Source organism: Peromyscus maniculatus, chromosome 19, assembly GCF_049852395.1.
Source record: "Peromyscus maniculatus bairdii isolate BWxNUB_F1_BW_parent chromosome 19, HU_Pman_BW_mat_3.1, whole genome shotgun sequence".
Classification (NCBI taxonomy): domain Eukaryota; kingdom Metazoa; phylum Chordata; class Mammalia; order Rodentia; family Cricetidae; genus Peromyscus; species Peromyscus maniculatus.
The window spans coordinates 62,849,493-62,875,785 of record NC_134870.1 but is presented as its reverse complement, the minus strand read 5'-3'; the positions used below and the strand labels follow the sequence as shown (position 1 = coordinate 62,875,785).

General features: G+C 38.1%; 1 protein-coding gene and 1 long non-coding RNA gene across 3 annotated transcripts in view; one reads left to right on the top strand and one right to left on the bottom strand.

Moving 5' to 3' along the window:
• The window catches only part of Dcc (DCC netrin 1 receptor), a 1,155,384-nt gene that overhangs the window by 802,382 nt on the left and 326,709 nt on the right, over positions 1–26,293 (top strand). For both annotated transcript variants that reach the window (XM_016001609.3, XM_016001571.3), the window contains exons 8-9: positions 766–922; positions 23,679–23,833. In XM_016001609.3, the coding sequence (XP_015857095.1) occupies positions 766–922; positions 23,679–23,833 (312 nt within the window). The remainder of the gene's footprint in view (positions 1–765; positions 923–23,678; positions 23,834–26,293) is intronic.
• Positions 632–26,293, bottom strand: part of LOC121823876 (uncharacterized) — a 33,701-nt gene continuing 8,039 nt past the window's right edge. Inside the window, exon 4 of the long non-coding RNA XR_006065507.2 lies at positions 632–858. This is a non-coding gene — a long non-coding RNA (uncharacterized LOC121823876). The remainder of the gene's footprint in view (positions 859–26,293) is intronic.

Here is a 26,293-nt window from a genome sequence, read left to right as displayed (position 1 = left end):
TATGCTTGCCTGTGCATACATATCAAACACACACACACATACACACACACAATGACTTTTTTAAACATTAAAAAAATTGTATTACTCAATGTCTTTCCCTGCTATTTTTTTTATTTTTATCATGGATTTCAGGAATAATAAAAACTGCATATCATACAATAAAATCATATGTGTTGTTGATAAGTCACTGCTTCAAAGGCCTAGAAAATCTAATCTAGCCTTGATTCCATTTCAGATGTTATTTGTAGACTGAATTTTCTCAGTCCTGCCTGGTACCAACTGAGCAGCAGCTGTTTTTATAAAATAATCACTCTAAGGCTTAATATTAATTACAAACTATTTGGTCTGTGGCTCAGGCTTATTGCAAGCTAGCTCTTAAATCTTAAACTAACCCATTTCTATTAATCTATATTTTGCCACGTGGCCATGGTGTTATACCGGTCTACTGGCATCTTGCTCCTTGGGCAGCTGGATGGTGTCTGCCCTGACTCCACCCTTCATCTCCCTATATCTCTGCTTGGATTTCCCACCTGGCTCTTATCCTGCCTTGCCATAGACCAAAGCAGCTTTATTTATTAACCAATGGGAGCAACACATATTCACAGCATACAGAAAGACCATACCACAGCAGTTATTTCTCTTATTAGCCTTTATTAGAACATATTTGATGTTCTTGGCTATGTATGTTAAGTTCAGCTCTGACTTCATGCCTGATTTTCACTATAGCACAAGCACTTCTGATGATCTCCTCTTGTTCCTCCTTAGCCATCCCAAGCTCCAGCATCCTTCCTTCTGCTCCCAGAGATGTGGTCCCTGTCTTGGTTTCTAGTCGCTTTGTCCGTCTGAGCTGGCGTCCACCTGCAGAAGCAAAGGGGAACATCCAAACCTTCACAGTCTTTTTCTCCAGAGAGGGTGACAACAGGTAGGTACCATCAAAAACTTCAGCTTTTTCCCTCAACACTTTTAATATCCATGAGAGAAATTGATGATGTAGAATTTGAGGAGGACCTGGAAGAATGTGTGAAATCTTTACTCTGTTCCTCATCCAGTCTGAATGAATTTGTTTACTTTGTGAAAACAAGATAACTTGCAAAATCAATTAAAATCATTTACGTAGCATCCCTGACAAAAGGCAAGGATACAAATGACTATATAATTTGGGTCGTTTTTTTTGTTTGTTTGTTTTGTTTTTTTCACTGATACAGGAAAGAATTATCTGGATATCAAGAGAATAAAGTATTACAAGCCACCGTGACTAGTCACTGACATCATATGATCTGAAAAAATACAGTGACTTTTCTGACCTTTAACAAAGAAGAAATATTAGCGGCCTTACAAGGTTTCTGTTAGGATTAAATTAAGATCAAACATATAAAGGTCATAGCACAGAGTGTGTTGTGTGATAAAAGTTATTTGGTGAATATTATAATTGGCTAGGTAAGAATGAACTCTGCTTTCAAAGTTGCAATTCATTGTTTGTGGTTGTTTTGTTTTGTTTTGTTTTGTTTTGTTTTGTTTTGTTTTGTTTTTCCAAAGCCTTTTACTCTCAGAATATTTCAGGATGTTGTGGTTTTGAAATGAGACTTCTCAGTTTTGAGGCCATACTGAGTAAGTTAGACGTGAGAAGTAGAGATCTGTTTCCTGGTACTCTAGTTTCTCATGTGTGTGGCTTCAGTGAGGTGGGAATCCTTAGAAGTACCCCAGGACCCTTAGGACAGTTTTGATTGTCAGGTGATTGTTTAAGGAGCTTTAGAATGACTACAGAAGAATTCCATTCATGCTGCTTCTCAAATGCTTTGTTGTTGTTGTTATTAACATAATTAAATTATATCTTTTAAAGTTTCTGCTTTCTTTTAAAGTTTGACCTGGCTTTAAAATAAAAAGAGAAACATATATACACAGGGCATGTGTTTACTAAGACTGATCATTGAACAAAGAGGCAGACATTTATGTCGGCCTTTCCTGTGCAGTGATTGTCTCCCTGACTTTATGAGGTGTTAGGAGAATTTAGGTCTTGGTGTGTGCATTTATGAAAACTGGAGGCAGTAATCCTCCCAATTATTTTCATGAGTTTATATGGGTTGCCTGGAGATAATTTAATTTCATCATTCCCAAACTATGCTGACTGTTTCCTCAAATACTATTATTTCTCTTTTTTCTGCATTTAGGCTAATATCATCTATTCAATTACCCAAGAAAAATTCTCAGGTAACACTCTCCCCTCCCTGGTTCTCAACATTGTTCCTTATCAGGACTAATACGTCTACCTCAACCCAAGTGATCCATGCCTTTTTTTATTCTGTCAGTCACTTCATCATCATTTACTCAGTCTCTGGAAATAGTTCTGCAGTTTCTAATAGTCCCCTCACTGTATGTAGTTAACATTATGAAATATGGTTGGATCACCCACTCCTTTTTTAAAAATGTGAACAGTCATACATATAAATGTAACTAAATGTAAAGTGTAAAGAAAGAGAGAGTAAAACTTCAGAAGTTTTTTGACTAGAGAACTCCTACCTTAATCTTTATATAAGCAAAGGTGTTTTTTTTAAATATATAACGTACAATGGATAAAAATATGTACTCAATATCAGATGGTTAGATCTGGAAATGGTGCTACCATTTATCAGTTGTGTGATTTTTTTGCATATTCAGTTTTTATAAATGATAGACAAATAACAGATCCCTTTAGAATAGATAAAATATTTTACCTTTCCAGAATACTAAGAGAAGTAAGTGAAGGATTTCTTATAGATTAGTCATGGCCCACAGGAAGAATGAAGGGCTGAAAAATGGCAAGCTCAGAGACAATGTGGAATAGAAAATTAAACTAATTCTCAATAGATAAAGGAAGGGAGTTAAATAGGAAGAGGAAGAAAGAAAAGAAGGAAGGCAGAAACTAAGGAATGGAGGGAATGAGGAGTTAGGAAGCTGCTTTTACTGCTGTTACAATTTGAGTAAATCATTATTTTCAAAATTGTTCACACGCCCCTGCTTTTAAACACTGTTTGACCATGCACTCTCCTTTCAATATTTCCTATCTTGCAAGCTGAACCCATTCTCTACAACTTCTCATTGCTCACTCCTATAGTGGCACCCTAAATCTTGTCATATAATATCGCTATTATATCCATCTCAAACATCACCCCCTTGACTCACTCTCCAGACCTGTATCTTCCCACTTTCTAGTTAACTGCTTTCTTGCATCAAACATTTGTTTCACAGGGATCTACAAACCATTGGTCCTGGTGTGATTTCTCTGCCCTACAGTGTTCTTTCCCTTCATTTATTGGGCAGTTAAAATTTCATGGGTAACTACTGTGAACACATGCTAATATGTAGCAGGGTTTGTGTATATGTACCACATTTTCTTAATCCATTCTTCCGTTGAGGGGCATCTAGGTTGTTTCCAGGTTCTGGATATTATGAATAATGCTACTATGAACATAGTTGAGCATATGTCCTTGTGGTATGATTGAACATTCCTTGGGTATATATAGATTGCCCAGAGTATAGGGAAGATGCTACATCCAGCGTGGGGTATCTAAGGGAAAAAAAAATCTGTGTACACTATGCTCTTCTGTCTGTTAATTTTATTCCTCTAAGACAAAATTCTATCTATACAGCTACAGCTCTGTCAGGCCTTCAGGGCAGGAATAAATCTAGATACACCAAGCTCTTTGTCCATCTACTTTATTTCTCTGGGATAAAATCCTGTCTACATAGCTTCAGTTCCACCCTGACACTCAGTTCCTCTTTGTCCTCTTTTACTGCCCTCTCATAGTCCTGCTAACAACTAAGCTCTTTTGCTTCCAGCCTCATCTTCATCCTCTGTTTCTACACTCTCCATCTCTACTTGCTCTCTACTCCTGGCTCTGATGAACTCTACAAGAGTTCAACAACTACAAAACCTCTGTGTTCTTCCCTTTTCCCTGGTCATACCATTCTTTCTGCCTCTACAGAAAACACCAGTCTCTTCTTTCCCTCACCAAGTGTTTTCTGCCTCCTCAGGAATGTTGCTCCACCCTATCTTCTACCTTGATATGTAAAAACCTCTTTTGTTCTCAGTCAGTTGCTCTGGAGAGCCACCAGGCCTCAAGAAGAGGGGATGGTCTGAGCTTCATTTGCAAGAGAAACAAAGCAATGCATCTACCCCCTATTTGGCTTTGCCTCCTTGACCTTACCCAAGTACTGGCCTGAGCAGAAAGTTCACACACATTCTGTGGGAATTGTGAGCACAAGAAGTTCACAACAAGGCACAGCTGAATATTATACTGTGTAACACCAAATAGACCATGCTAGATGGCTTCCCACTTGACTGACTCTTGGCCTGGTCAACGTATAGCTTTAATACACAGCTGGACTCCTTATAGCATATTCTTATGTCTTGCCACAGGTATATGCCCAAGAGTGGTATAGCTGGGTCTTGAGGAAGATTGATTTCTAATTTTCTGAGAAACTGCCATACTGTTTTCCAAAATGGCTGAACAAGTTTGCACTGCCACCAACAGTGGAGGAGTGTTCCCCTTCTTCCACATCCTCTCCAACATTAAGTTGTTATCAGTGTTTTTGATCTTAGCCATTCTGACAGGTGTAAGATGGTATCTCAGAGTTGTTTTGATTTACATTTCCCTGAAGATTAAGGATGTTGAACAATTTCTTAAATGTCTTTAGGCCATTTGAGATTCTTCTGTTGAGAATTCTCTCTTTAGATCTGGACCCCATTTTTTAATTGGATTGTTTGGTATTTTGATGTATAGTTTCTTGAATTCTTTATATATTTTGGAGATCAGTCCTTTTTCAAATGTGGGATTGGTGAAGATCTTTTCCCATTCTGTAGGCTGTCATTTTGTCTCATTTACTGTGTCCTTTGTCTTACAAAAGCTTCTCAGTTTCAGGAGGTCCCATTAATTAATTGTTGTTCTCAGTGTCTGTGCTACTGGTGTTATATTTAGGAAGTGGTCTCCTGTGCCAATACATTCAAGACTACTTCCTACTTTCCCTTCTATCAGGTTCAGTGTAACTAGTTTTATACTGAGGTATTTGATCCACTTGGACTTGAGTTTTGTGCATGGCAATAGATAAGGATTTATTTGCAGTCTTCTACATGTTGATATCCAGTTATGCCAGCACCATTTAATTGAAGATGCTTTCTTTTGACTTTCTATGTTCTTACTTCAAATTACTTGAAACTAACATGGACAAATTTAACATGTACTAAGACTGACATTCTCTCAAATGAATGTAGCAGGCAGAAAGGTTCAGCTATGCTCACTTGAGTCACTTTAAATTCGTAGGTAGGAATCTCGTATTGCCTACTAATACTGCCAGCCAATATGTGATATTTATGTTGGCCCCTGCCACACGTGTTCTTAATGACATTTAGTGATTTTTCTTCTATTCTCATCATTTTAATACCTCAGCCCTCCCTTACTCACAATCAACAATTTCTTGAAAAATCAGAAATGAAGGTCTACAAACTTTTCTGTTTCCCTTAAATAGCTGGTTGTATCTTTAAGTGTATAATGTTTCTTTCCAAAAATTTCTAGGGAAAAAATGGCTTGTACTTTGTCTAATTAAATAAAATCTCCAAACATACCAGAGTTTATTTTTTTTGCTGGCCATCTATTGCTGGACATGGGGCCTTCCTTTAAAAGATTTGTATACCCAGTAAGACTCCTTTGGAGAAAATGAACTTTCCCTTTACAAGTAGTTGTCTGTTGGAGATAGCTTCTTGGTTAGGTATAGGAGCTCCTGTCTTCTTTCCCTCTCAGTACTGGGCCATCTGGCTTGGACCTGTGTAATCTCCATGTATGCTACCACAATCCCTGAGGTGATATGTACATTATCCTTGCTGTGTCTGGGAGGACATGTTTCCTTGGAGTCTTCCTTCCCCACAGGCTCTTAAAATCACTCTGCCCACTCTTCCACATAGCTCACTAAGCTCCAAAGAAAGGAGTTTAATGAAGACTTCCCATTTAGGGCTGAGAGTCCCAAGTCATGCTCAGCACAGAGATTCAGCTGTGGATCTGTGTATTGGTTCCATTGCCTCCAGGAGGAAGTTTCTCTGATGATAACTGAACACTGATCTATGGGTATAGCAGAATAGACACTGATCTATGGGTATAGCAGAATGTCATTAGGAGTAATTATATTGCAATGCTCATTTAGCAGAATATTATTTGATGTTCTTCTAGGTCCATGGCTATTTAGTCTCCTGAGAAACCCAAGCAATGTCAATTGCAGGTTCTATCATATGGAGTGGTCCTTAAATCCAACCAGATAACTGTGGGTACTCCCACAACATCTGTGTCGTTATTTTACCAGTGTATCATGGAGACAGATCACCAATGTAGATGGAAGTGATTGTAACATGGTTGGTGTTTCTGTTTCTCTTCTAGGAATGTGCCAAGTACCTTAAGGTAAATTGAACATTAGTCAGTAGTGGTGAAGGCTCTACTTATGCCCCTGCTCAACTTCTCTGTGTCCAGTGGAATATGTAGATATTGTCTTCAGCAATAGGGCCCTACCATCAGTTTCTGAAGAATAAATAATAGTCTTTCCATAGTCTGAGTTGTTTGGGGTTTTCTATGGTCCTTTTTCCTAACAACACAATTAAATGTAACCCATTCATGACAGTGGAGGTTCACTGGGTTCAAGAGATGTTTTGTTGGGGCAACCTTGTCTCCCTCATTGTTTGATGATGTCATTTAGATCTCTTTCATCTGTGTATATATTTCAAGAAGCTTTTACTGTATTAGGTTTCCACATAACCCCTCATATGGCCCCTAGTGTTAGCTGTCCCTCTTGTATCCCTTTCTTTACCACATCTTCTCTCCCCTTCTCCATTTAATCATCCTGTTTAGATTCCTTCCTTTCTCTCCATAATTGTATATTCTAATTCCATTTCTTTGGAAAATCCTTGCCTGCTACCTAACAACCTACATTGTGGTTATATGGATTGTAACATATCTACCAAATGCTAGAATCCATGTATGTTTTAGTCACTCTTTTGTTGCTATGAGGATCAACTATGCCCAAAGCAACTATTTCACTGGGAGCTTGATGACAACTTTAGAGGTTTAGTTCATTATCATCATGGCAGGAAACATGGTGGAATGCAGGCAGACCCTGGAGCACTAAGTAACTGAGAACTACATCCTGATCTGTAGACAAAGAAAGATTTTGGCTTGGCATGGGCTCTTGAAATCTCAAAGCCCACCCCAGCGACCCACTTCCTCCAACAACACCACACCACTTAATCCTTCTAGTCCTTTCAAATAGCGCCACTCCCTGTTGACTCAGCATCCAAATATATGAGCGTATAGGAGCCATTCTTATTCAAACAACCACAACAAATGAGAGAATACACATCATATTTGTCTTTTTGGGTCTGGATTACCCTACTCAGTGATTTCTTTTCTTGCTCAATCCATTTATATGTGAATTTCATTCTTTTTTGAACAGCTGGATACTATTTCCTTCTGCAAATGCACTATGTTCTCATTATCTATTTGTCTATTAATGAGCATCTAGGCAGTTACCACTCTCTGGCTCCAATGAACAGAGAAGGGGTAAACAATGATTATAGTATGGCTGTCACTGGTTTTGTCACTGGTGTCCAGGCATCTGGGGTTGCTATGATTGTGATTTTAAGTATTGATATCTGGTCTTGGTTTTGTTTGATGAGTTTTCTACTCCCTTGTTTCTGCTGGCCTTTCTGGTTCTTAGGAAAGTGTGGTGACTGTTCGGTTACCTGGTAGGGATTGCTTCAGAAGGTTAGTGGGTGGCAGAGAGGAATAGAGATAGCCTAGGAGAAAAACCTGAGAGGGGCTTCCAGACAGAGCTAAGTTTCTTTGTACTTAGAGGTGGGGACAACTTGAAGTTCAAGAAGTGGTGGGAGAGGGTATCCTGCAAGTATGTTTCACTAAGGCAAAGTATAATGTGAAATGTGTTAGACCCCAAAATCTAGGGTCTCAAGTGGGTGCCCCAGGAACCCAGACTCCAGTCCAGTTGATGCAACAGCACACGGTTTTTATTGAAGTGACTGTATGGATGGACTATTCTTGTCCTGAGAGCAAGAGTCGCGCCTTACTGCAGCCCCATGGGGGCTTTTAAAGGAAAAACCCACAAAAGCCATAAGATTAAAATTCCCATACAATTTTGTTTCACAAGATCATGATCTGACCACAGAGTGGGTACAGTCATGTCGGCATGTACATTCTTCCCCAAACCTCAAGGGGGGTATCAGGGCGGGAGTGGAGTTTACACAAAGGTCACAGTGGTGCTTCCTGGAACACTTGCAACTATCCCAGTCACAATTGAGCACATCTCTTAACAGAAATCTTTTTACATTGTTACATTATTGCAGGGGTGTGAATATGGCTGAGTCAGGTTGCCCTTGGAACTAGTTTTCTTTTTAGTTGCTTATTCTCCTGGGGCTTGGGGGGTGTAAGCCTGAAGGGTTAGGGTCTTTCAAAATGATCTGTACTTTTCAATGAGGCCAAACATAACCCTGTGTACTAGATCTTGTCCATTCTTACAATATAGGTGCAAAATATTCTATTATACATCAGTTTCTCCTAATCAAGGTGAACATGTTTATCAGTACATAAACACAGAGTTGTATTTTCCATTGTGATAAGTTCCCCGTTCACTCTCCTCTCTGCCTTCTACACATTGTTCTGTGCCCTTTCAAAATAGTTTACTAAATTACCTAACTTTGCTCCAATGTCTCACACTGTCTTCTAATCATGAGCTTGTTCTTGGTGTTTTATTGTAGCTCCTTTTTTTTTTTTTTTTTTTTTTATCATAGTTCACCAATGATCTTGATGTGGCCAAATGGAAGAGTTAATGTGTGTTACTCACATCACCTGACCATCAGCTAGTTTTGCCACCTCTGAGTAGCTCCCCTTTCGTATCACTCACTTTTCATTTGCTTTGTGTCATGTCCTGCCCTGTGCTATGCTGCTCTGTCATCACCATTACCATGCTTTCCTTTGTTTCTCCCTCCAGAGCTCTCTAGTTTTTAAATACGAATTGCCCTAGGACTCATCCCTGGGGATCTTTTTGCTCATGTCTTGACTTTATATTCTGTGGACCTGTTACTGCCTTAAAAATCTTTCTCTCTCTCTGGCTTCAACTTTTACTTGTGATCTAGACTCATTTATCATTTCTCATATGAAATCAATCACTAGTATCTTTTGAACAAAATCTACTTTGTTTCAAAGCTAAAATTTTTACCTAAATACTTATAATTCCAGGTTTCTACCCAGCTAACTAAAATTTTCATTTTTCATTCAAACTAGGTAAAAAATTTATTGAATAAATCCCAAATGATCTCTTTTTATTGATATCCTACCCCAAGTTATCAATCAAATCTCTGTAGTACAATCTAAGTATAACCTGTATTCATCAACACATACTTGTTTCTTGATTTAAAATAAAAAAAAATAGTTATGATCTGGTGTCCAGCTTAGTGACAGAAATCAAGAGATGCATAATGTTTTAGCTTTGGTATGCATAATACATTCAAAAGTGAGTTAGTCAATTACTAAAACACATACTGAATCCTATCACTATTACACCATCTTCATTTATGTATGCTACTTTCCATCATACCATTACAAAATTCTAGGAAGTCAGGTCTTTTTAACAACTAACTTCATCTTTTAAGTCATAAACTGAATTATACTGTGTTTTGTTTTGTTTTGATTTGAAAGCTTTGGTTGACTGCCTTTTCTTTCAGGTTAGCTAAACCCTTCCTGTTCTAGTCCCTTGTACCTTCTCTATTCCCACCATTTAATGCTCTTATTAGTTTCCAATTGTCCTAAATATACCTACAATGTCTTTCCTGTCTTTGCTGTAATGTACACAGAATCATCTCCTTGAGCCCATACCCACAACTATGTAAATTATTCCCTAATTTCGGCCGACTTTGTGCTGAATCTCACTTCTTCACGAACATATTTCCCAATCCTTTGCACTCACAGTCACCTTTTCTTATCCATGCAGTTTATTTATTTATCTTTTATTTTGGTTTGGTTTGGTTTCTGAGGTTGGGGGAGACCAAGGAAAAGATGATCTTGCTGTGTTACCTAGTGTAGTCACAAACTCCTAGGCTCAAACAATTTTCCCAACTCACCCCTACAAATATCTGCGACTGCCACTGTGCCCGGATGCTTTGTCTACTCTCTATTATACATTTTAATATTTTTCCTTAAGCTTCTTTCTCCTACTGGAACACGGATTTCCTGTGAGTGCTTTTCTTTGTTTTATGTCTTTTGATTGTTCTTCTTAACACCAGAGACAATATCTAAGGCACAGCAGCACTAGTTATGCTTTAAATTTAAGCCCTGACTGAAATGCCAAGGATGACATGAAAATCTCTACCACCTTCCAAGTCAGAATTCAGCAATATTTCCTTTATATCTCCCTGTTTTGTGTGTATGTGACTGAATTAGTGTAGGAGCATTTACTACCTTCCGCTGCACTATATTTTTTGTTACTCCCATATAGGTTGTCCTACTGTTGATTGAAAATGAACTCTACCCTGCACAGAAGATCACTAATTAGATCTTATAAAATAAATTGGTAGAAATACACTGTCATATTCTTGATAGAGTTTCTCCTAGCCAATAAGATAAATTGTGGAGGATACAAACACAGAGTGCTATTCAATGAAAACTTTCTTAATTGGGAAAAAGAAATTGATATTGAAATTTGATTTCAACATTCCAATTCATTTTGTATGTTTCAGCTTCTCGCTAGAGCAAATACATGCCATATGTCTCTGAAGGTTTGGCAGCGCTATTTGTTTGTATATGCAGGTTTATTTGGCTCCTGAACACAATAGTATTTTAAAAGATAGAGGATTTAACATTTGTGCCTGATGAGCAACAACTCTGTCAGACAGATTACTGTAGCTAATGTTGTCATTAGTCTGTCTGACTGGTTAATAGTATCAGTAATGCAAGTGCCGCGTTTAACATTTTTTTTTAAATCCTGCTCCTCTTGGTGATTTCATCTTATAATTCACAGAATATCATACATTGCAAAGCCTGAAAGTCAAATTTCAGAGGGAAGAACTTGTTTTCCGAATATCCACTAGTAGCTAGAAATCTTTAAGAACTAGAAATGATTTTTGATATCATAACCTAACTTTCTTCTATGTAAGCATTCAGAGACTGGTACTCAGAGAAGGAAGGGATCCCTGGGTCCAAGGCCACAGAGTTGGCACCAACAATGTCAATAAGCATTTACCAAGTACTTGCTACACTAGATTGTTGGGCAATCATCTTGTGTGTATGTGATCCTTAGTAGTGTCCACAAGAAAATATTACATAGCTAAGGCTAGAAGCCCACATTTCTGTTATGTAGCTAGTAAGTTGAAAGGACCAGATTTTAATGCAAGGCGGAGTCCATATCAGGTTTCCTCAATCCTTTTCTTTTGTAGTGAATCAATGAGAAGGAAGAAATGTTTGCTTTCTTGATACTCACAGAACCATGACATACATTTCTCTTCTATTTTTCTCTACTAAATTTTCAAACTCAGTGGATAATTTGATGGGTATATTCATTTGTCTTGACTTAAAGACATTAGCATATTTCCTATATGCATAAAGAACATTATAACTTTTATTTAATTTTCTGGAGATTACTTATGAAGTTTGTCACAGTGCAGTCAAAGTATAAATGTTATAAGGTTATAGAATTGAATGTTAAAAATTTGAATTCTTTCCCAGAACCTTATAAGCTATGTTGCTTTAGATCAGTGAGTGGTTATTAGTCTGAAATTAATAGTAGAATCTCTCTCTCTCTCTCTCTCTCTCTCTCTCTCTCTCTCTCTCTTTGCTTATTTTACTGAGTTATGATAGACTGGATAATCATATAATGGTTGCTTGCACACTGAGGAACACAGACAGTGATAGTTGCTCTATCCCAGCCTGGTACCAAAGCTCCCAGGAGAGTCTGGTACGGGTCCACTTTGAAAGGCTGAAGAAGCTGGAGTCAGATGTCTTCAAGTGATGGCAGCAACAGTAGACACACTCCTAGCAGAAGAGGGTAGCTTGCATATGCCTGCAACACCAGGTGCTTTTATTCCACTGTGGACTTTACTTATTGACAGTCCTACCATAGTTCTTCATTTTACTTTCCTGCATGCTGTTTCTGGAAAAATATCCACAGACACACCCAGATCATTGTCTTATTAATTTTCTATTTGTCTCCTAATCTCATGAAATTGATAATCAAGATTAAGCATTAAAAAATGTGATTTGGTTCCCAGGCATGTGGTGACAACAATATTTGGTATATAAAGCCATGATGAATATTAAATGATGCTTATAAAAGTACCTGAAACATTAGCTTTTTGCCCATGGCAACAAAAGCACACTGTTCTTGTTAACTAGTTCCATATATAAATCATTGTGTGGCTTCACAAATTAAAATAAATGAAATACAGGGATATTTCCTGACTGTTACTTAGAGGAGAATTTATTGCTTTCATAAGCATTATCCCATTTGATCTCCAGATAATGTAGTTATGATAATTTCCATTTTACAGAGGAACATGTTCAAAAAGACTGAGAAATAGTGCCTAAGGAGTTTTCATAGTAGTAAATAGTAGAGCCAGGATTTAAACACAAGGTGATCCCTTTACCATATGCACAAAATTTCCTATAAAAAGCTACATGTAAAGTACAGTAGGAGTTCAGATGAGAGAATTAAAACATTCTATGAGCATCATTCAATTTAATCCTCACAGTAGCCCAGTGAGGTAGTTAGATAAGGGCTGGTATCTTCATTTTGCAAATGAAGCATAGAAGACTCCCAGACACCTCAGATGTGTTCAAGGTCACATTCTATTTTGCAATAGAACAAAGCCTGGGCCAGGTCTCCATCGTGCAGCACTGATGTTTTATATGGCTCTGTGCTGCCTCAGAAACCTGTGCTCACTGCCAAGGATTAGAGACAAGGTTTTATGATTGACATGGAGGATTCATTTTTGAATTCACTGTGCATTACCTTTCCAACATGGTGTTTACATATTTTCCCCCGTTCTTCAGAGTTGAGGACTCTGCAGCTGATGAAGCCCATTAACCATGAAGGGGGTGCATTGTGATGGAAAGAGGACAAACCTCATAATCCAAAGCCCAGCAGTGACCCAGACACAAAGCTTGGCAATGCCAGCCCTCCTCTCTTCAGCTTAAACTGTAAAGCAGCCAACTTTTTCTTAATGAAAACCATTTCTAGGACATTGATTGAGAGAAGGATGATTTCATACCTCCAATGGATGTAAAGTATATTGAAAAGTAAAGCATGCCATCTATAAAAGCCATATGTAAATCAAGCATTCTTAATTTAATCACCATGTGTTGAACATGGCTCAAAAATTCATCCAGCACTGTATTAGAAGTAGTAGAGACACCACAGCTCTTCTGGAAGTCTTTGGAGGATTGTCCTACCAAAAATGGCTTTGACTTGGGCTAGATTTTGACCTACAGGGATGGCTGTGACTGGGAAGTGGAATTTAGACCAGAAGTCAGCTGCATGGAAGCCACCAGGACTGCAGCAAGCCTTTGCAGAAGTCAAAGAAAGTAGTGATCCTGGCTGAAAGGAAAGGTGTTAGCAGAGACAATGGTGGAGATAAATTGGATTTATAAATTGGAGATAAATTGGATTACATATGAATACAGAAGGAAAGGAGAGAGGGGAAGAGCAAGAGAGAGAGAAAGAGAGAGAATAGAGAGGGAAGGAGAGAGATGGAGAGAAAGAGGGAGAGAATAGAGAGGGGGGAAAGGGAGGGATAAGGAGAATGCACTGTGTTGGTGTATTCTTTTTATTTTATTTTTACTATACTCATTTCTTTAGAAAGAAGGTCTTCTTACGTATCCTTGGCTGGTCTGGAACTCACACAGAACACACTAAAGTCTAGGCTTCAAACTTAATATCCTTCCCTGTCTCCCACTGCCTGCTTGCTGGGACTACCATGACCAATTCGCAGGGGTAATTCAAACTGCAGAAGCTTTTTGTAGTTCTGTGAGATGAAGAGGCCTGAAATTTCCAAGTTTGCAAATAGTAAAGTTAAATTCAGTTTTAAACATGATGTATTTGGAATAGATTTACCACATTCTGTAGGGATGTAACGATTCCCTTCAAAGAGAGTAACCTGTAGCTCAGAAATGCTTGAGCCAGAGAAACCAGTAAGTGATCTTCAATGTGTGGGTGCTTACTGTGGCAGAGAAGGAAAGCTAGGCTCATTCGGAAACCAGAGTGAGGTAGCAACTCAGAACCAAGGTCTTTCATCATGAGGACAGATGCTGAAACTAACCAAACTAAGTAATATGAAAGACAAATCTTTCTTCCCACAAAAATATGTTCAAGTTCTTGCTCCTGTCATGTGTTCTTGAATTCATTTCTTGGATGTATACTAAATATCAAGGCAGAGATTGTAGTAAACATAGTTTTTAAAAGCCTGGAACAAGATCTGTGCTTCTCACAATTCAAGAAAAGGAAAACAAATTTTAACTAATATCTAATAGAAACTGCTCTGAAAAAATGAAAACAGACAAAGAAAAGAAAAACAGCAACAATAAAACCCTCATTTTTTTTTTTAAATCCAAGTAGCCGGTAGTGACTTTTCTTGAATCTTTTTCCTCCAGAAAAAAAAAATAGCATTAATTCTAAAAGTCTTTGATAGTAGGGAGCACATCATTTGAATATAATTTTTGGAAAGATTTATTTTTATTTTATGTGTATGAATGTTTGTCTTCATGCATATATATGCTGCATGTGTATCAGTTGCATGCAGACACCAGGGGAGAGCATCAGCTCTCCTGGAACTCGGTTAGAGACAATTGTGACCAGCCATGTGGGTTTTGGGAAGTGATCTGGGTCTTCTGTAAAACCTGCAAGTACTATTAAATGCGGGGCCATCTCTCCAGGCCCCATGGTTGGCAGTTATTATTGCTGTCAGTTGTGCCATATTCCAGAAAACATCATATAATAGTTCTGGAATATTTCCACCGCTGTGCTTTTAGTCTGTTTTTCTGATACTACCTCACTGCGTAGCCTCCACTGGCCTTGAACCCATTATCTTCCTGTCTCAAACTCTAACCTCAGTGCTTGCATTACAGGCAAGAACCACCTGGTCTTGTTGTACTACTCATACTCACTAAAGGAACAAAAATGAAAATAAAGTGGATAACAAGGAGCTGCTAAAAATATTTTCATTAAAATACATAGTTTCTTCACTACAAAGGAATTAATGCAATTCTTCTTCCTGGAAGCAACTAATTAGGTACTTGGCACCTCACGACAGCATTTGTGCTGAACCATTATAACTAAAGGCTCATGCCCAGCACACTTGGCTAAGGCAGAATATATTTATATAGTAGAGATTGTTAGTTACAAATAAATCTCTGAAAGCAGAATCGTTTAATCTGCAAACTCTATTTATCTCTGAAGTATAAAAACACAAGTTCTGAATCCAGCGAACCCAATGCCAGAAAAACCAAAAGAAAGCAACAACAACAGCTGCAAATAATAATAATAATAATAAAATGATTGCTTTTTCTGTTCCTAACCTAGAACACTCGACTGGAAAGTCTTCTCTAAGCACTCCCACTCTCTGGTTTTTCTATAGCACAGCCATTTCTAGGAAAGTGAAGTAAAGTATGAAACAGGACCTTTTCAGATTAGGATGGAATGTGGAATTAAATACAGATTTCTAGAAATTTCTAAAATAATAGATGTGTGGAGATTTCATGTACATAATCACTTGATTTTTTTCCCCAATAAATAAGCTGTGTACTCACTTAAAAACTACAGACCCTTAACAGCCCCACTATTCTCTGTACTCAGAAAGTATACATGGACATTAGCAAACATTCTAATGCCATGGCATATATGCTGCTTTGGTTGTACAAACCAAGCATAATGACAATGTAGAGAGACACCGTTTAGTGTGGCTAGAACTAGGAGAGAAGATGGTGGGACAGCAACAAGACACTGCATTTCAGTGGGATCCTCATTGAATTTCACTGGACACAAGATTTTGCCAACTACAGGAGGAAATATGAGTTGAAATATGGTAACTACAGGTTCATCAGAAGCAAAAAACATGAGAAGAAAGGCAGAGGAGAGACAGCAGAATGAGTTTGGATTCATGGATCGAGTCAACTTTTCACAGAGGAATGTGAAAATGGTGCACCACACTGTGAGGGTCTCTAGGTTGTTGCAGTGAGGAGATATTGTATGAACTACAGATTGAGGCAGGACACAAGGCTGTGGTTACAAATTAACAGATGATGTATGTTAAGAAGCAGAGTGCCAGTGAAAAGTAGCAATAACTATGAAAGCCAATGGCAACCGCAAAGCACTGGAAGCATGTAACCTCATTTTGCAAGCACCAACTACATCAGGACCTGTTTCAAGACATGAGGACTTGTAATCAAAGTAACAGGAACACACTTAAGGGTCAGTGCAAATTTCCTGAGCATGCTCCCATGCTACCTTGTTCGCTTTGTACCTAAAAATGTAACAGAGTTTAGAAGTTAATATGAGTTATTGGGAGAAGTCTCTTCCTGAGTTTCCTCATTTATCAACCCCCGCAGCACTCCCAATATGCCAAGAGGTCTCAATTCTTATTCTCCAGAGGGAGAAGAATTCACACCTGTGCAGGAAAAGAGTCCCCCCTGCCCTGGGGTGACTGAGCAAACACAAAATACACTTTCCAGAGAGGAGAGAGGACAAAGCTGTATGGTAATGACAAGCTCTGCCTGGAGGATCTGGACTTAGAAGGCTTGGTATTGCATCTATTTGGGAACAAGTCTAGGGCTGTCCCTGTCCTAGGATAGGCTTTCTTGGAGTCCATCCTCACCCAGTGTTCATTCTTTTACAGTCACATTCATTAGACACAAGAATTTGTATAAAGGTGTAGCTATATGTAAAGCTGGGGTGAGATGGAAAGTCCACAGGGTCTTTCAGGTACTCCTACAGAAGGGGCTCCATTGGGAGCCCATTCCAGTCTGTTAAAGCCAGCTATGATGATTTCTTTTTCCCAGAGCAGCATCCTTCTGTTCTCTGGTTATCTCATCCATCTCCTGTCTATACTTCAAGCTTTCTTAATTTTCTTCCCCAGTGTTCCCAGTCTTGCCATTTTACCTTAACAACTGCTTTAACGCTAGCTGGCGATTGTAGCATGAATTGCTATGATGGTCTTTTAATAAAAAACCCAGAGCCAGATATTAAAGTAAATGCTGAAAAATCAGAGAAACAAAGGAACAAGTCACTGCCACATCTTACCTCTAGGACTCCTTAGCCTGAAAAGGCTTTATTTAGTTCTTGTCTCCTCACACCTTATATACCTTTCTTTGCTCAGCCATCATTTCCTTCTTAGTGCTGGGATTAATGGTGGGTGTGCTTCCCAAATACTGGGATTAAAGGTGTGAGATCTCAAGTGCTGGTATTAAAGGCATGTGACTCCTAAATACTGGGATTAAAGGCATATGCCACCACTGCCTGGCTCTGTTTTCTCTCCTAGACTGAGTCAATCCCATATAGTCCAAAGTGGCTTTGAACTGACAGAGATCCAGATATATCTCTGCCTCCCAAGTGCTAGTATTAAAGGTGTGTACCACCACTACCTGGCCTCTATGTTTAAGTTAGTGGCTTGTTCTGTCCTCTGATCATCAGGCAAATTTTATTAGGGTACATAATATATCACCACAGGCCGGGGGTGGGGGGTTGGGGGGGGTGGGGGGGTGGGGGCGGTGGCCCACACCTGAAATCTCAACCACCAAGACATCTAGACAGCAAGGTTGTAGTGATAAGAGCTAGGCCAGGCAACATAGTTGGACACAGTTTCAAAATTAAATAAAAAAATAAAGAAGACTTTTTTCCCATATAGTCTTTTTAAAAAACTGAGTTATGGTGACATGTTTGCAAAGGTGCAAGTTTATTGTCCCTTTGTCAAAGTGGGTGATTTAGAAACTGCAACTTGCCAGGAAATCTTACAAAGGTAACCCAAGGCAGCTTTGCCTAGGCAAGAAATAAGTGTTCTCATTAACTAACTCCTTGTTACCCTCTGGTAATGGAGAGGGCAAGTTACCTACTGTTGCTTTCTAGCAAGAAGAATGAGGACTCATACTTCATTCTGAGGGGTTTCTAAGAGCGAATCTATGGTGGATGGATTCTAGAAGACATAGGCTACTTGTTTCCTCAACTTCAGCCAAATGAACTCCACAGCCCACATCTGAGTTGAGACAGAAGTGAAGTAAGAAGAGTTTGTCTGACAGTGTGTATCTGCTGTTGCAGATTGCACCTGAAACTGTGCAGGGTTCTACATTTTCAGTTCTCAGGAGAGCATTCATTGAAGGTCAGTGGAGCCTGGGTCCCTTCAGAAGAGATATAGATGCTGAGAAACAGAACACCATCATACAGTGATGGGGCAAAGACCTCACATCTCACATTCTGTATTTTTCAGGACTTTTGTGCATATCTGCTCATCCACAGAGGAGCACTTGCTAGAGTGACAAGATAGCAATCATTAGTTTAGTTAGTTAGTTAGTTACTTAGTTAGTTAGTTAGTTCTACTCCAATACAGACATGCTAAGATCCAGCTCCCTAAAATGGTCTATTAGTCAGGCCCACAGAACACAAGCTGCCTTTCCAAACTCAGAATATACTTACCATTGGAAAGTAATTTCCCATAGTTTATTCACAACCACAAAAGCCTGGAAAGTGTTATCAAAAGCCTCTTGACATTCAGTTTCCAGTTTGTAGCTTAAAAAAATTATGAGGGATGACATGGCAGGAAATGCCATTTCCTCACAATGCCTTTGTATCCTTTTAGCAATATAATGTCACTGCACTATGACCACAGGACTCAGAAAGTCAGCTTGGCAACAAAAGTCCAGACACACACTGGGAGGAAACACAGATGTCACTAGACAGCAGGGCTATCGCATTGAGCTGAGGGCAAGTTCCCACCTTCTTAGGAGACTTACCATGTTCACTAGCAGAATATCTTTAAAAGCAGAAGCTTTTAGCTATGACCATCTGCTAAGTATTCGTTTAGTTTTCAGAACAATATTAATCATATGGACAATCCTTTCAGTTGTTGGTAGAGCAAGCACAGTCTGTACACTGTTTCTCCCTAACTGCAGCACTTACTCAGATCTGAGATTCCAAGTCCTTAGAGACACTCTCTTTTCTTGAACAACATACAACTTACTTCTCATGATGCTATGATACTATTTTGCTAACATACTAAAATAAGAACAGAAACTGACACTAACCAAAGATTCCATATTGCTTGCTGGATGTCATATTTTTCTTCAGTGGCATAACTAATCCAATTATTTAATTCGTTCACGCTGTTTGTGTACAGTGCCCATTTTACCACCCAAGGCAACTGGGGAGCCGGTAAATGAGAAAACCAAAAGCTGCCTTCCCAGGTTCAGTCCAGCACGGACATACATTGTCTGTTTGACATTTCATTGTGATTTTACTTTGACATGGTAAGCAGGTTTTTGAAAAGTGACACATAAAATTGAAATGTTAAGTGCAGGCCTGTATTCAAGACAGAGGCTGGAATGTTGCCACAAGTTGAAGATAACTTCAACTGGCAGACGTACCGAGGTTCCGGCAAGCCAGTGCTACAAAGCAAGATATTGTCTCAAAACAAAACAAAGCTAAAGAAAAATCTAAGTTTTCCAATTAAATCACTGCCTAAACAAACTTTTGCAAGTCTATAGTGAAAAAATGCCAATCCATGCAGAGCTGCATAAGCAGTTGTTCAGGGGAGCATCCACAGGCTGTCTCAGAACGGCTTGCATAGAAAGCATGAGCTATTCCTATCTGCACTGGATAGACAATATCCAGCAAACGCTTTCTCAAATTGCTTTATCAACACTTCATGTGAGATTGAAGTATCAGTTATCCCTATTAGCCAGTACTTTAATTTTTTTGAGACAGGGTCTCCCTATATAATCCTCACTGGCCTGGAACTTGCTCTGTAGATCAGGACTGACCTCAGACTCAGAGATCTGCCTGCCTCTGCTTCCTGAATAATAGAGTAAGAGCTGCCCAGGACAGCCCCAGCCCCAATGACCATATCTTGCAGTTATGTATAACTACAACTGCTTTGGAGAGCTAGTCAAGTGTTGATGAATATTATGGGAACATGAAATATTTCTGTCCTGCAATAATCACTTTTCTTTGCATGTTAGTGATATTTTCATAATTTGATCTTGGGAATTCTTAACTGATCATATCCAGAATTTTCTGTAATTTTTCTGTTTCATATTCTCTCTCTGTCTCTCTCTCTCTCCCTTGTGTGTGTGTGTGTGTGTGTGTGTGTGTGTGTGTGTGTGTGTGTGTTTTCCAGTAACCATAGAGGCCAGAGAGTGGCACTGAATCACTTGGAGCTGCAGTTTTAGGCATTTGTGAGACACTTGATAAGAGTTTTGGAATTTTCCCTCTTGTCCTACAATAGAACAGGAAGTACTTTTATCACTTACCCATGTCTCCAGGCCCTCACATCCATTTTTTAAACTTTTTACTTTGAATAAGCCTATTCAAAGGCTGTAACAACATGATTTAATACTTGTTTTTACCCAAGCCATTTAGTAGTTAAACAATAGCATCAATAGTGAAAGCTTTCTTTTCCTGCTAATAGCCAAGAAGTCTACTTATTGTTCAAATCTCATCATTGTTGGCAACTATGTTATTGAAGATCTACAACAAATACCATTGTATAATTTATAGTATGTGAGAGACAAATCCACTCTCACAATGATTTCCAAATGCCCATCATTCCATTTTTGCCTTAAAGATACCATGTATACCAGCAAAAGTAACCATGGCCCAAACTGAGGCCTTGTTTCCCTGATGCTAGATTAAGAGGGTGGAGCACCACATACCACTTCTTCTAGCTGTGAATCCTTTGGAAAAATGTATCCCTAAATCTCACTTAATGCTTCTATAAAAGAATGACGATCAAGCAAATCTGTCTATACCTAAGGACTCATGAAACACTAAGTTACAAATTCTACAAAGGTCACAAAAGGAAATAGGACAGAAAACAGCCACATCCATGTGCTTCACCTTAGCAAGCTGTACACAGGACATGGAATCTGATTAAGATGATTTCATTTTCTTTCTCAGCATTGATTATTTTTATTTTAAATGTACATATTTCTGGAGTACCCTATGATAATTTGATGCATGTATAATGATCAAATGAAGGTTGTTGGCATTTTTATCTCCTTAAACCTGTTTTATCATTTTTGATTAGTACATTATAACTATGCATATTTATGAGGTATAGTGTGATATTTCAGTACATCTGTACAATGTGTAGTGATCAAAAAAGGCAAATGAATAGTTTTCTCTCCTTATATTGTGTTTAGAGGTACTGCTATTTAGTTATCTGTTGCAGGGATAAACACCATGACCCAAAACAACAGGAGGAGGAAAGGATGTAATTCACCTGCTTTTAGGCCGGGTAGCTTGGAGGGAAGTCCAATAAGAACCGAAGGAGAAACTCTGCTGATTGACTTGTTTTCTGGAACAATCTGTTTCATGATCAACTTGCTTCCTTCTACAGCCCAGTCTCACATACCTAGGGCTAGGCACACCCACAGTGGGCTAGACCCCTAAGACGATATCTCACAGACATGGCCACAGGACTAACCAATAAGGCAGTTCTTCAGTTGAGGTTCCCTAGGTCCAACATATTCTTGGTTGTGACAAATTGGCAATAAAACTGCCTAGCAATAAGGCTTTGAGCACTTCTTGGTTATTCATAAAATACAGGTAGGTTATGAATAGGAGTCACACAACTGTGCTGCAAAACAATAGAGTTTAGATTCCTGTGTTATACTTTGGTAACCTTTAGCCAGTTCCTCTCTAACTCTCTTACTTCCATCTTTCCTAACCTCTAGTATTGTGTAGTGAGATTAAATTTTATTTTTCTTAAAACGACATATTAGAACATATGCTATTTACCTTTTTATATCTGGCTTATGTTACTAAACATAATATCTAGTTTCAACCACTCTTCTGATGGCCACATTTAATTCCATTTGTGGATGAATAATGTCGTGTGTGTGTGTGTGTGTGTGTGTGTGTGTGTATGCCATGATGGACATCTAGGTGGGTCATATCTTAGATATAGTGAAGAGTGCAGCAATAAATATGGGAGTGCAGATGTCTGTGTATTTTGATTATATCCTTGGAAGTAGAAGAGTTAACTTATATGTTAAATCTGTGAATATTGTTTTTGCAATGGCTATATGGACCTTAGTTCTACTCCTATTCATTCAATATTATGTTGGTCTTTTTGATAATAGTCATTATGACTTGCACCAATGACACTTTGATTTTGATTTGCATTTCTCTGCTGCCCAGGGAAGTTGGGAAGTTTTTCAAAAAATTTTCAATCATTAGCACTTCTTTTGATAACTATTTATTTTAATTTGCCCAGTTTATAATTAGACATTTTAGTTGTTACTATAGGAGAAGGAGCAGGAGGAGAAGAGGAAGAAATTTAGATCTAAGGTTGAGCTAACTGGCCTCTACTGGATCCTATTATGAATGTAGAAGTTCAGAAATCACCATCCATGCCCTTGGAAGTTTTGCCTTAAGAAAACAGCTGAAAAATTTAATACGTAATTAGACAAAAATAAATATCAGTTTAAATGTCTCAAAGATAAAACTCAATGACAAAATTAACATGTACATAAAATCCCTGTGAGAAGTTATAAAAACATTGTCTAGCAATAAAAAGTATGATACAATCCAATAGTTTCAGAATTTCTTTTAAACTTTGTATAATCAATTATGAACTAAGGGTCAGTGAGCATGTGCAGAAGGTCTAGAACGATCCTTTAAAAATCTTTCACTAGTTCTCCTTGTTAGATGTCGGTGTCACCACTCACAGAATTTGTCCTCATTTACTGTGTGCGATAAATCCCATTGCTGTCTGTAGATCCATTCTATTCCAATAGGAGAAAGGTCTTTGTTAGTGAATAGGTAGACACATGTAGATATAGTTTGAAGAACAAAGCAAGGGAACATATGTGTATTATTATTTCTTTTAACAAAGAGAGAAATGTCATTTCTTCCTGTAACTGAACTTAAAGTAACCACAGGAGCCAGAATGCCATGCATAAACAGAAATACATTTTTGTCTACATTTTTCTTTCCCATAAAAAAAGGAAGGAAAAGAAAATCCATGAATGAATTGTTGACAATATTAACAACCACTAACTTGTGGAATAATTTAGACCTTGATTTCTCTCTTCAGCTGGATTTTGCCAACTATGTCTGCCCGTGTAGACTGCAAACATTTCTTCTTATTTTATTAGCCCTTTTCTTGTCATGACTCTGGAATACTAGATTCCAAACTGTAAAGTAACAAGACTTTCGCTTGCAAGTTGCAATGGAAATGCTGATGGCTTGAACTCTCTCAAACTTTGCAGTGTCTTCTTGTGGGCCCTTCCCTTCATTTAGTTTCCAGAACAAACTTGGGAATTCCTGGATTTTATCCTAGGGTCAACATTAAATGAGTAAGCAACCATTCCGGTTGCTCATTATCCTTGTAAACCAAACAAAGTTTGGGTTAATGCTTTCATTTTAAGATAATATTTCTCTTCAACTTGATTTCCTAGGGAGCGAGCTTTGAACACAACCCAGCCTGGGTCCCTTCAGCTTACTGTGGGGAACTTGAAACCAGAAGCCATGTACACCTTCAGAGTTGTTGCCTACAATGAGTGGGGACCGGGGGAGAGTTCTCAACCCATCAAGGTGGCCACTCAGCCTGAGTGTGAGTATGAAAATGGAAGGGCGATTTGAAAAGCATTTATTTTCATCTATAATATACTTGCATCTGCTCACAGAAAACTTTGAGGTGACAATATGGAAGGGACATCTTTGTAGCAACACATTTTACTTGAGCACTTTCAAAAGTGAACTAACATTTTAATGAGACAGTCACCTTATTCAAACTATAATGGGGAATTACAAACTGGGAAGGCCCAAGGCATCCCCATAACCTACACATTTATCTTCTACAAAGCAGACTATCCTATCTAATACCATTCTATCCTCATCCTCTTCCATTAATTTTTCATATATTTGTTATTTTTCCTTTTTTTTTTTTTGGAGACAGGGTTTCTTTGTGTAGTTTTGGTGTCTGTCCTGGATCTCACTCTGTAGAGCAGGCTGTCCATGAACTCTTAGAGATGCGCCTGGCTCTGCCTCCCAAGTGCTGGGATTAAAGGCATGCACCAACACCGCCCTACATATTTGTTATTTTTCTATAAGGAGGCTAATATTAAAGAAAAAAACTAATGAAATAGAACTTTTAATCTCAGGAACTTATTAAAAAACTTAAATATGCATCAAGTATATTCAAGAAGCTGCCAGAAGATGAACCAGGACATTGGAAATATGGGCAATTGCTACTACTGGCTACATCATCCTCTAAATCTAATTACTATATTAAACTACGTGATCACAAAGTAAAGGAGCCGAGCACTCAAAAAACTTAAAATTTAATGATTTCTATTTTAAGAGTTCCAAAGAAAAGTATTCCTCTGCCTTGTTGAGCATTACTTACACATTTTCCAGATTGTTTTAGAGAATGAATTACTGACCAGCAGTTTGCCAGCTTAAATTTAATGAAAACATGGTAATTTAAAAGTTAAATTCACCGAATAAGTACTTATAATAAAGTACATTGCATTGCATACTGAATTCTAGCTCCTTTCAAATTAATAACGCTGTCTATTGTATTTTGGTTCTTACTTATTTTTTTGAAAATCTGTTCAACTTAAAAATAATTTGTCATGCTTTTGTAAGAAGGTGACATACAAATTAGAACCACTTCAGCTAGTAAAGGTAAAAAATCAGTCTTTGAAGTGGCAGACTTTCTTGGGACTTTGATGTAATCATGATGAAGCTAGAGAGAGTAGATTATACCATCTGAGTAGTGATAGATGATTGACTGTTGGAAAGACCCTGGGTTTTCCTTCCTGCTAGCCATGATTACAGAAAGCATAGTGGGAAAGGAAAAGTAAATAAGCCTTAATATTCATTGTAAATATTTGCCTTATGAAAACAAAATTGCAGATAGTAACGTCAAAAGCATAATAATATATAATATATTAACTATACATAAACATCTACTATATCTATATGTTTAATTATGTAAAAAGTATCACTTATGATTGGGTTGACAGTTCATGCCTATGATCCTGAAACCTGGGAAGAAGCTGAGACAGGAAAGTGGTCACGAGTTCAACTACAGACTGAACAATGTTTGAAATTATTTTTCAAACAGCACAAAATAAGTAAAGGAAAATAAAACAAACCACTTAACCAAACCTACATTTGATAAAACATGTTCTACCATACTTAATGAAAAATTTAAAAGTCAGAGTAAATAATTACTATGTCATACCTTAACAGTCTAATACATACATACTCATAAGTACATAATATATTAGTATCCTACTTTCCCCAGTACACACACACACACACACACACACACACACACACACACACACACACACGTAATAATATATATGCAACACACTTCATTTCAAGCATACTAAATATAAAAATACCTCAAAATTTATAAGTAGAAAGTGCTTGTAAATTATTATAATATTGAAATCTAAACATGACTGTTTCCTTTTTTGGTTTTCTTTCTTTCTTTTTTTGTTTTGTTTTGTTTTGTTTTGTTTTGTTTTGTTTTGTTTTGGAGACAGGGTTTCTCTGTATAGTTTTGGTGCCTTTCCTGGATCTCGCTCTGTAGACCAGGCTGGCCTCAAACTCAAAGAGCTCTGCCTTCTGAGTGCTGGGATTAAAGGTGTGTGCCACCACTGCCACCCAGCTGACTATTTCCTTTTAAAATATAGTTCTATGGAATATCTAAATTATTCATATCTATTTTTTCATATTTAATCCTAACATTTTCTAGAATTATTTTCACATACTGTTCAAGGCTAACTGGTCATAATCATTTTACATTTCCAATAAACCTGAATAAGTTAGCCTGGCTCTCTAACCATGAATACCATTTTTTTTTCTTTTCTCCAAAAATTCTTTTGAAGCTTCCTACTTTAAAAGTTGTTTTTTCGGCCGGGTGGTGGTGGCGCACGCCTTTAATCCCAGCACTCGGGAGGCAGAGGCAGGTGGATCTCTGCGAGTTCGAGGCCAGCCTGGGCTACCAAGTGAGTTCCAGGAAAGGCGCAAAGCTACACAGAGAAACCCTGTCTCG